Below are 12,369 nucleotides of genomic sequence, written 5' to 3' on the forward strand. Positions count from 1 at the left end.
GGGTGGGGGGGGAATTAACCTGCAAGCAGGTCAAAGGAATTTAGAAATATGGCATTTGATTTCAGATGTCCAGTGCCACTCTTCCCTCAAATTAATGTTGCTTAGCCTAATTACTTTTGACATAGTTTGTGGGTATTAAATTTTTGCAAAATGGAAGCAACATGGCGACCTGTTCTGGAGTTAATTTGAATGTTAATCACATAATGAGGGCTTGAAACAAAAAGTACTTGGGTCAGAGAGGTGAACTAAAGCGGAAGGTCTTTCAGGAGTTTCTTTATCTATGATTTTATCTGCAAGAGTGATAAGGAAAGGCCTGTGCCTTTTCAATTTAATTTTCTAATCACAATAGTCAAAGACTCCAGCATGTCATTAGCCATGGCTCCCAGAGACTCAACTTCCCTGCAGTAAATTTAACATCAAGCAGTTTAATTTAAAAACCAAAACAACCTATACATCACTGAGCTTTCCTGTTCATGCACAGGAAGGTTTTCTTACCCAATGATAATACTATTGCTTTGGTAAATTCTTTTTATTTTTTATTCCCTCAGTAACAAGAAGTATTTTGTGCTCTACTGACTTTGCATATCTTCAAAAATTTCTAATTTCAAAGTTGTCTGTTTATTCCCAGTAAAGCAATTGATCCTCTTAGAGAATGTATTTAGCGTACATGTCTTTTTATTTTCTTCTGCATTGAATCACAGCTAGAAGTTGTCACAGGGCCTGGTTTTGTAGGAGTAGCTGTCCACACTGCTTATACAACTACAATTGGGAACTTCATTCACTAGGACAGGGGTCGGCAACCTTTCAGAAGTGGTGTGCCGAGTCTTCATTTATTCATTCTAATTTAAGGTTTCACGTGACAGTAATACACTTTAACATTTTTAGAAGGTCTCTTTCTATAAGTCTATAATATATAAGTAAACTATTGTTGTATGTAAAGTAAATAAGGTTTTTAAAATGTTTAAGAAGCTTCATTTAAAATTAAATTAAAATGCAGAGCACCTCGGACTGGTGGCCAGGACCCAGCCAGTGTGAGTGCTACTGAAAATCAGCTCATATGACACCTTTGGCATACGTGCCATAGGTTGCCTACCCCTGCACTAGGACATTGATATTTTTCCCATGCACTTCCCTAGTCCATGGTAGTAAATCCTGTCCAGCTAGAAGCAGGGAGGCTTTCCTTTTCAAAGCTTTGTAATAAGACTTGTTCAAATACCATGATGATAAATTGTTAAGACTGAACAAAGCCATGCTGACCCAGAGATATAAAATAAGCATGGAATAGAAGATCAGGACTCCACATCTTGTACAGAAATTATTCTTAAATATGAACAGATTAAAAACACTTCATTTTCCTTTTATCCTCCATTATCTTTTTTGCATTGGTTTCCTGTTTAGAACAGGAAAACATTGCTGAATCAAATTATAACACCTGTAATAGCCTCTTGGTTTTTGGTCCATGGTGTACCCTTAGCTCAGGGACTTCTTAAGTACCAGTACTAAGACACCCCGTGTTGTGCTGTGGGAAGGAAAATCCTAGAAAAAGCCACAGAGGGGCTGTATGGAAAGAATGAATGCTCTCTTCTGCAAAACATTCACATATCTGACCAGCTGCATAGAAAGCAGACCCCTGCTCTGGGACAGGGGTTGGCACCTCAGTCAAGAGAGAATTCAAAGGTTTTGTAGCTCTAAAAGAACTGAAGAGTTTGTAAATTAGTTTATGTTCTACTTCCTGTGTTTTTGCGAAGATAGGGAACATATGGATCACAAAAAACGGTTACCTGAGAATTATGATTAATATTCTACAAGCACAAAAGTGAAAAAACAGTTAATTTTCTTATAGAACTAACTCTGAACTTCGTCAGCCATCACATCGCCCATTCACCTAGCTTGGTTAGATCTCTGAAGTTTCTCACAGTCCTCTCTGGTCCTGACTAATTTAAGTAACTATAATCTAAATTATTACCCCACTACTCGCCGCCCTCCCTTCCAGACCTAGCTGAGAACGTAGGGGTATCCTGTTGTTAACCTTTCACTATTTTGAAAATTAACCATTGAATCCTATCAGTAGCCTTCTGTCTCTTACCCAGTTTTTGACTGATGACAATCCTTTGCCTCTCACCCAATGACCATATCGCAACCTCTTGTGCAAGTGCTTGTCAAAGGCCTTTCAGAACAGAAGTCTAAATAATAAAATCAACCAACCAGAGCAGGCCAAGTGCGGGTGAGAGCAACTCCTGCTATATCTTTTTAAAGGGTTCAGCATGTGCTCCCCACTTGCTCATCCAGACCAACTAGCAAATGTGTATAAAGTGAGGTCACCCTCTCCCCGCTCTTGAGGAGAGTAAGTATTACATACATATGGGCTCAAACAGAGAAATTCATTATTTATATAAGAGCGAGATAAATATTATAAAATAACAGAGCCCAAGAGTTTAGTAGAGTCAAAAAAGGATTAGACATTAATATGGATAATGAGAACATCAGTTACATATATTTTTAAAACAACGAGAGAGATAAATCCTGATGCATTAGGGAATAAAATAATTGATGGGATTAAAAATAAACACCACATTCATTGGCAGGTTATTCAATAGCTGTCCATTCTGGCCTTTTTTTTTTTTTTTTTAAACACCTCTCTTATCTGCTGTGGGCCACTAGTCTGATCCAATATGGCAATTTCTACATGCAGATATATATTACACAGGAATTTAGTATTTTTTAGATATCTAGAGACTCAGTCTGTGCACACAAACTGGTAAAGAAAATGACACTATATATATTTATATATATCGTCTATAAAGGGTTTATTGTGCCAAATTTTGAGACTAAATCTAGTCATTCAAGTGCGAAAGATTTTAGACCTGTTTTAAGTGAAAATCTCATTACAACTTTAAATATGCAGTTGCTACTGACATCTCCATAGTAAAACTATACATCTCCTAATATGTCTTTGCACTGCCTTGAAGTGCTGTGGAATACCACCACCTTAATAAAACCCTTCAAAGAGTAGAAAAAAATTTCTGGTTTTCCTCTGATAAAGTAGGAGTTGTTTTAAATGATCTCCACCTAACATTTAGGACTTGCTTTTATTATTATGTTATTTTTTCTTCACACTGAGTAATGATCTTTAAATCAAGACCAGCTGAAAACCTTCATAAAAGGAGACATCTGGTCACAAATTCAGCGGTACAGTTGTTAGTTTGAATTAAGTATAAAAAAAAAACAAAAAAAACATTAAATCAATGTTCTGTAAATGCTAAAACATAGAAATGGTCAGAAAAGCCTATGGGTATATTTAGTATCTAAGGACTCAGATCTGCAAATGCTATAGTGCACAGAAACTACTCACTGTAGCAAGCACTTGGAGAGAAATCCTGGCTCTACTGAAGTCAAGGGGAGTTTTGTCATTGACTTCAATGGTGCCAGGATTCCACACTCTGTCTGGTAGCAAGTGAGACTCATTACTTAACCAGGGCACACAATTCAAGTACCACACTTAGAGAAAACATATTAGTAGACTTTCATAAGCATTAGGGAAAGATTGTAGTTTTTCAACATGAAATATGAGAACAGTGACACCTACATGAATGTATTTATTAGATTTCTGAAAGTCCTTTGACAAGGTCTTGCACATCACTTAAAGTAGTATAGAAAGATAGTGAGTGATACAGAGAGCCTTAAAAAAAAGTATAGAGCTAATACTCAGAAGGTATAAACCAATGTAAATTTTTTTACAAAAATTTTGAAAGCCAAATTAACACATTAATTTTAACTAATTATTTAATTCAAATTAATCCCACTCACTACTTGCTTAAGACCTGGTTAAAACACAAGATGCATTGGCAAGATAATGGGTTTGTACTCTTCACTATTCTAACTTAGAACATTATAGCTGATACTTAAGCATTTTCATCCAATTGTTCTAACAAACAAATAAATAAATATAGACTTTCATTTGCATAACAACATCTGTTAATTATAAAGACAATTATCTAATAATTTTTTATTACAGAGTATGAAAAGATCAGCAATGACAAATATGCACAACAAACCTTAGGATAATTCTGAATGTTTAATTGTTCAGTCTTCCCACATTCTATTTTTAGAAGATGGAATTTGAATACCATCAAATCAAAGAAGAAATAACAACAGCTGCTAAGATTTTGTATACAACAGCTATTACTGAGATCTGAGAGATTAAAATGACTTTCAGAAAGGCCACAGGTTTGGCTAATTTTTTTAAAGAAACAAAATACATTTAATTCAAAATACTCTAAACCCAATGGAATAATGGCTCTTAAAAGCCAACATTACTGCTAAATAACCTTCCCTCTCTGCATGTATTCCATGTAGTCACAGGTTGATATAAAATTAGCTACTCTAAGTAAGTCTTTGCCCAACATGTAACTCATTATCAGAAGATTTCTCTTGTAATTAGTCAACTGTATCGAGGTAAGCCTCATGAAAAATATATGTCTACATTACAAGATAAGCCCAGGGTTCAAACTCAGGCTCAAGCCTAACACTCCTCCTGTCGACACACAAATCATGCTCCAGGGCTCGGACCCAGGTCCTAGAACCTTATGGGGGTGAAAGGTTCAAGCCTGTTTCAAGCTGGGACCTAGGGTTCAAGCTCTATTGCTTTACAGTGTAGACACAGCCCCACTGGATTTGTGCTCTGGGAAATTGTCAAAAGTATCCCATGTGCCAACTTTCTTTGTCCTTTGGATAGTCAATTTTCCCACACTGCACCATCAACAAAGGGCTAGAGCTGGCACGTGCTGGGAGGGTGTTAAGAAGTCTGTGACGTACATTTGGACGCGGGCCTGCATAATGCAGTGTAGATGTGGGCACCAAGGTTGTGACCCAGGGTTGAACAATTCCTAACCTAGAGCTGCAAGTAAGTGTAGATGCTCAATCCCTAAATTAATAAACACAGAGTTTGCTAACTCGAGTTCTACTAACCTAGGGCTTACATTGCAGTGTAAACTTGGTCTCTAATTCAGATCAGGAAATAGACAATTCTTTAATTTCATCTTTTTAAAAACAAAAACAAAAAAACACACTATCAAAAATTAAAACTGCAGTTCTCATGAGCAGAAACTTAAATGCCACTAAAATAACTAAGAGGACTCACCAAGTTCATTGAGACTCTGGGCAGCTTTTGTTATCTCTCTGCTTCCTCCCTGCAGTTGTCCTTGAAGTCTCTTACTTAGATACAAGATGCGTATTATTCTCCGCAGCAAGTCACAGGCTGCCTGTGTGGAAATTATGGCTTTAAGTGAATATTCAATGTTAGACATGTATAGTTTTAGGCCCCAATCCTGGAAACTCTTGAGTATATGCTTGTAGTTAAATACAAAACACACAAGCAACCATTTGCAGAATCAGAGACCTAGTGGTTAGTTAGATGGACATGGATAAATAATGACAATTTTTTCATAAGTACTCTATGACTTTATACAACAGTGCTCACTATTTTAACTATTAATGCTACAGCACATGATGCTGTTCAAAAGCCTCTGATTTTATTTGCTATGCAAAAATGAAATATTAACACTTGAAAAGTTACATCACATCTTATATATAAAGACAATTTAGCTTTATTTTGTATAATGTCTTTCACAGAAAAGTTTACCCATGTCAGTAAAAAGCGGATACTGGCTTTTGTTCAGCTGATCAAAGTTTGACCAGAAGCAAAACAAAAAAACCAAATATTGATTTTGTTTTGTTTTAATCTCAGGAGATGATAAATCTTAAGGCTGACCAAAACAGTCAATATACGTATTACCATGTACTCTCCGAATATCTACAACACTCCATTTTGGGAAATAATTTTAGAATGGTTACTCTCAAACTCAGACCGGAAATAAGGCATAAAGTTGTAATGGGGAGAGTAATTAACAACTGAAACCATTTACCAAGGATCATGGCGGATTCTCCAGCACTGAATTTTAAAATCAAGTTTGGATATTTTTCTAAAAGATATGCTCTAGGAATTATTTTGGGGAAATTCTATGGCTTGTGTTATATAGCAGTCAGATTAGATGATAATTGTCCCTTCTGGCCTTAGAATCTATGAAAACCTTTGTTCAGCCAATTGTTAAGTCAACTTAATTCATAATCTTGTAAAGTGTTTTGAGATTGGCTGGAAGGCACAAAGTAAGATCCAAGTATATCTTATTCAGGAAACACAATTGCATATGCTTTTGCTTTGCCTTTGTTAACATTGATCTAGGACACAATACTGTTGACTTTTGAGGCACTTATAATAGGTTCCTGGCTTTTTAATTGACTGTTCTCAGACAAATCTTGAGCCAGGTTTTCCTCTTCTAGGTAATAAAAAGCAGAAGGAGAAAGACATTAAGAGGTACATCCAAGCCACAAGAGATCTATTTTCAGACAAGTTTTTAAATGAAATGGAGAGATCCAGGAAGGTTCTTCCAGATGGCATGAGATGGAGAGGGGAAGGTTTTCGCACCAGCAGTGGCGAGATTGCATGAAACAACAGATAGGAGGTAGTACTAAAAATAAGAGGAGTAAAAAAGCAACATGGAAGGTTTTAAAACAAAAGGAGAGCAATTATAAACTAGATCTTGGGGATCCAGGTCAGTTCACATAGGATTAGGTTGGTGTAATAATGGCAATTCGTACACGCAACATTCTGGGCCTGCTGAAATCTTGAGAAATAGAACTTAGAGATTCAATGCAAGAAAAGACAAAGAAATGGTGTAGATTTCATCAGAAATGGAATCCATGCAATGAAAAACTACAAGGTTGTGGCAGTGGAAACTGTCAAAGTTGTAGACATCAGAAACAAGTATGATAACAAAATTATGAATAATGGAGACACATAAGAGGTTTGTGAAGATGACAGAAGGTGGAGTGGTTCTGGAATATATATCTCTTGCCCAAGAGAGGATCTTTTGAGTCATTTAATTTAAGGAAGTCAAGATGAAATTAAGTTAAAAGTATTAAATATTTAATAAGTTAAGTAATTATCTGACAACATTGCAGAGTACATAATGTTTCGTAAATTGAAGTTTATTTAATTTCTTTGGAAATGAAACATGCAAGTACGTATACATAGATACACACACCCACACAAATGAATGCATCATGTAAGTACTGCTTGTTAGTCACTCCCCCTCTGGATTCTAGCACAAAGTGACAAAAGCAAAGATATTTTCAGTTTAGTATCCTTCAACACCTAGACACAACATGAAAAAAATGAAAGGGATGCCCCACTGAACCCAGACGATTGAAAACACAGTAAACCTCATTGCGTTTGGCAATACACTTCTTGAAGAGTACTTTTTTTTCCAGTGTTGCCAGAGGACTTCCCCACATGACTCCCATTAATGATAATGGAAGTCATGTGGGGATCATACAACTGTAACTTACTAAATGTTTGTAATTCAACTAATTTGCTTCTTTAATTAGAAAAATATTAATCCACATATATTTCTATCTTTTACAGTCTATGAACTAAATTTCAGCAATAGAAATTAAATAAAAGCTTTGTAGACTATAATGTGCTTCAAAAGTACAGTATGGTGCCAATATTTTGCTTTTTGATTTAACTAAAACGGAACATTCACAGAAAAATTCAGCCAGATGTGAACCCTAAGAACAGAAAACAACAATCTTTAGAAGATTGCTTATATTGCGTACTAAAAGCCTATTTCATTTTTATTAGCTTATTAAAGCTACGTTTTAGTCATGGGTATTTTTAGTAAAAGTAATGGACAGGTCACAGGCAGTAAACAAAAATTCACAGGCCCGTGACCTGTCCATGACTTTTACTAAAAATACCCACCAGGACTAAAACTTGGGTGGGGGGGCTGAGGGTGCTCGGGGGGGGGGGGGGAGGTCCAGGGGCACTGCAGGTGCTGGGGGAGGTGGCCCGGAACCCCGCTGGTGCTGGGGAGGGGGGGGTTGGCATGGCTGGCAGGGGCTTCCTACCTGGCTCCACATCCCTGAAGCTTCTAGGCAGCAGAGGGGTCAGGGAAGGGGCCCTGCTGCTCCTGCCACAAGCACTGGCTGCCGCAGTTCCCATTGGCCGGGAACCACAGCCAATGGGAGCTATGGGGGCGGGGCCTGTGGTCACAGGCAGCACAGAGAACCCCCTGCCCCCCCACTGGCCCCTCTGCCGCCTAGGAGCTGCAGGGCCATGCCAGTGGAGGCCAGGGAGCCCCCCCAGCCCAGGTAAGCACAGGGGTGAGCTGGAGCCGGTTCGCACCGGTTCGCACGAACCCGTTGTTAAATTTAGAAGCGGTTTTAGAACCGCTTGTTAACTAGCTTCCCTGCGAGGGAAGCTTTGATGGGCTCTGCCTGGGAAGCCTTTAATTCCTCCTCCCGGCCGCCGGGGGGCGCTGCGCTGTGCTGCGAGAGCCATGTGAGCTGCCTCCTGGCCCTGTTGCTGCTCCTGCTCTTTGGACCTCTGGCCCTGGGGCTCCGGCTGCGTCCTGCTGCTCCCAGCCGCTCCCCCCGTGTGAGTATCTGCGCCCCTCCCCCGTCTTCCCTGCCCGCAGCCACCCCCTGCCCCCAGCCAGCCCCAGCCACCCCCTGCCCACAGCCACCCCCAGCCAGCCCCTGCCCCCAGCCACCCCCCTGCCGCCACCCCCTGCCCCACCCCCTGCCCCCAGCCACCCACAGCCACCCCCCTGCCCACAGCCACCCCCTGCCCCCAGCCAGCCCCTGCCCCCAGCCGCCCCCGTGCCCCCAGCCGCCCCCCTGCCCCCAGCCAGCCCCTTGCCCCACCCCCTGCCCACAGCCAGCCCCTGCCCACAGCCGCCCTCTGCCCCCAGCCGCCCTCTGCCCCACCCCCTGCCCACAGCCACCCGCAGCCAGCCCCTGCCCCCAGCCAGCCCCTGCCCCCAGCCAGCCCCTGCAGCCAGCCCCTGCCCCCAGCCAGCCCCTGCCCCCAGCCAGCCCCTGCCCCCAGCCGCCCGCAGCCACCCCCTGCCCACAGCCACCCGCAGCCCGCCCGTCTGCATCACCTGCCCACAGCCAGCCCGTGTCACTCCCTGCCTCCAGCTAGCCCTGCCCCACGCCCCTATCTGCAGCCAGCCCCACATCCACTGGTGCCCTGCAGTTCCCAGGGCAGTAATCCTGCACACCTGCTTTATTGAGGGGGGGGGCAGGGAGCAGCTGGGACCCACACATGTGCACACCCTAGAGTGACCAGACAGCAAGTGTGAAAAATCGGGACGGGGGTGAGGGGTAATAGGAGCCTATATAAGAAAAAGACCCAAAAATTGAGACTGTCCCTGATCACCACCCACACATGTAAAACGGAGCTCATTTCTAGTTCAGCCCTATCTTTTTAAAAAAGAACTTTAGGTAGGGTTAAAATACATCTGTATTTTCCTGGACATGTCAGGCTTTTCGGTTCTTAATCACCTCCTGGAAAAATATGGACGTATGGTAACCCTATTGGTACAAAAAATACATGCTGTCGCACATCCCTTAAATCAGAACTTTTTATAGGGAACCCGTTGTTAAATCAGAACTTTTTATAGGGAACCCATTGTTAAGATTTTGGCAGCTCATCACTGGGTAAGCACCCACACACACCTCCAACCCCCTGTCCGTAGCCCTGTGCCCCCTTCCACATATCCAAACTGCTGCTGCTGGCCAGGGGCTGCATGGCTTGGGCAATCTCTGAGCCAGGATCACCTGCTGCAGAGGTCACGGGAAGTCACAGAATCCGTGACAGATTCGCAGCCTTATTATTCATTATTTGTCTCACACACACACACACACACACACAGAGCAATTGATCCCCACAATGAATTACCAGACTGAAAAAATAAGTAATGGAAAAAATTATATTTAGATATAAGAGAAAAAAAAAGTAAAAAAGTGTTAAGTTTTGGAGTAGGCTGAAAATAAACCACCTACAATAATGGTTCTCCTAATTTTGATAAAATATTCTCTCTATTATAATTTATGCCAAATTTTAGGTCAGAGAAAAAAATTCTTAAGAATGACAAATATGTAGACATTGCAGCTACAATGTATAATTTTACAAAAGCAATTTTACACTGATTTATCCTATACCTTTCCTTTGACAGTGTTTTGTTTTACCCAAGTTAATAACGGTTAATATTTAAAAAGGTATTTATTCCTTTTACATTGATTAATTTGGGAGTTCCACTAGATTATATATTTGGGGATTTCTGTGAAGAAAAATCTTATTTAACAGCTATGTAGTTCATTGGTTTGAGTACAAATAAATGAATTGCTATATTCTATTTTTCTATGGATTATATTTATATGCTGAAATTTAAAGGCAGAACAAGTACTTCACACGTAAAGAACATCTGATAGACCATGTTCAAATAATATATAAGACGGGGTCGGCAACCTTTCAGAAGTGGTGTGCCGAGTCTTCATTTATTCACTCTAATTTAAGGTTTTGTGTGCCAGTAATACATTTTAACGTTTTAGAAGGTCTCTTTCTATAAGTCTATAATACATAACTAAACTATTGTTGTATGTAAAGTAAATAAGGTTTTTATAATGTTTAAGAAGCTTCATTAAAATTAAATTAAAATGCAGAGCCCCCCAGACTGGTGGCCAGAACCCAGGCAGCGTGAGTGCCACTGAAAATCAGCTCGTGTGCCACCTTCGGCACCCGTGCCATAGGTTGCCTACCCCTAATATAAGATATTGAGGTCTCTAAATATTTGGACTGACTAGTTCAACTGAAAGCAAAAAAAGGTTCTTTCTTCCTGGAACTGCTCCTGTACCAACATACTAATAGAGAGGCATTAGCTGCTGTGGTTAAGGATTAAAAAAAAAAAAAAATCCAAGAACCTCTTATTTTCTAACCTCTCAAGTTAGTATTTAAATACTAAATACTTTCATATTTTTTAACTAAGACCTTCCTCCAGTGCAAGATACAGCCCTATGAGCAATCAGAATATCTGACTTTTTTTTTAAAGTGTTCTGCCATGTTCCCAGTTTTAGTGTGTCCACCACCTTCTTGTCTTTAGAACAAATCTATTTAGTTTGTGTGTTCTTTACTGGGGGGGGGGAGGAATATCTATTTGTGAATATTTTGTATTACTTATATCTAAGTACAGAAATGGTTCTATTTTTTGTCTTGTTTTCTATATAAAACTTAAAATTCATACTATATGCAGTTTATAAATGTGTGCTTGTTCAAAGGAGTTGTGGAAATGTTTGGTTAGGTAGGTCATTTTCTTTGCAGTTTTCTTTCTAAGCTACATGTACCTCACCCGCATATTTTAACTGTTAATCCCCCTTTAGCTTGTGATCTGCAAAGGCAAGACTAAGACCATGCTCAGAAGAGGATTTTATGATGTAAAGGAGGAAGCATGCTTTGTGATTCTGCTAAAGCCCCTGGTATTGTGGGGGCAGAGCAAGGCAAAGTATACCACAGCAACAAAGCAGAGAGGTTAGAAGTTTGACAACGATGTCATGAAGGGAGTGTTTATAAAGAGGTCTTTATACTTTACAACAGGGGTTCTCAAACTGGGGGTCAGGATCCCTCAGGGGGTCACGAGGTTATTACATAGGGGGTCATGAGCTGTCAGCCTCCACCCCAAACCCCGCTTTTCCTCCAGCATTTATAATGGTGTTAAATATATAAACAAGTGTTTTTAATTTATAAGGGAGGGTCGCACTCAGAGGCTTGCTATGTGAAAGGGGTCACCAGTACAATAGTTTGAGAACCACTGCTTTAAAACAACACTTAAGGATAGCAGAATCCAGACCTATGCATGCTGAGTAATACCTCACTCTGCGAGTAATCTCATAGAAATTAATGGGGTTACTTGCAAAATAAAGGGGGAGGAATAGCTCAGTGGTTTGAGCATTGGCCTGCTAAACCCAGGGTTGTGAGTTCAATCCTTGAGGAGGCCGCTTAGGGATCTGGGGCAAAAATTGGTCCTGCTAGTGAAGGCAGGGGGCTGGACTCGATGACCTTTCAAGGTCCCTTCCAGTTCTAGGAGATTGGTATATCTCCAATTATTACCTTTATTACTACTTAATACGAGTAACAGTAGTAGAAACAAGCCCTTAAACATTCTGTGATTTAGCAAAGTCGTTCTGCTGCAATTCCAAAAGGATTGAAACCTCAACTGTAGTGCTGTTTGCATAGCTAACACTTATCAATTTGAAACTCAAAAGTGCAGTTCATAATAATATTAGAGATGACAAAAAGCTACAAATGGACAGGAAGAAAAAGCAAAGGGGATAACAGCATCCATAATAAAAGTAAATCTCTAGCTTTACAGATACATTCCTAGTTCACGCACGGAAGCTACTGTAAATGTGCATGAACAGAAACGCAAATATTTAACAATAGTTCATTTACCTTTCAGGGTTTTGTGT

General features: G+C 40.3%; 1 protein-coding gene across 2 annotated transcripts in view; it reads right to left on the reverse strand.

Moving 5' to 3' along the window:
• Nucleotides 1-12,369, reverse strand: part of COG5 (component of oligomeric golgi complex 5) — a 308,198-nt gene that overhangs the window by 278,167 nt on the left and 17,662 nt on the right. For both annotated transcript variants that reach the window (XM_045030137.1, XM_045030118.1), the window contains one exon: nucleotides 5,141-5,261. In XM_045030137.1, the coding sequence (XP_044886072.1) occupies nucleotides 5,141-5,261 (121 nt within the window). The remainder of the gene's footprint in view (nucleotides 1-5,140; nucleotides 5,262-12,369) is intronic.

The sequence above is a fragment of the Mauremys mutica genome, chromosome 1 (genome assembly GCF_020497125.1).
Source record: "Mauremys mutica isolate MM-2020 ecotype Southern chromosome 1, ASM2049712v1, whole genome shotgun sequence".
In the NCBI taxonomy this organism is placed as follows: domain Eukaryota; kingdom Metazoa; phylum Chordata; order Testudines; family Geoemydidae; genus Mauremys; species Mauremys mutica.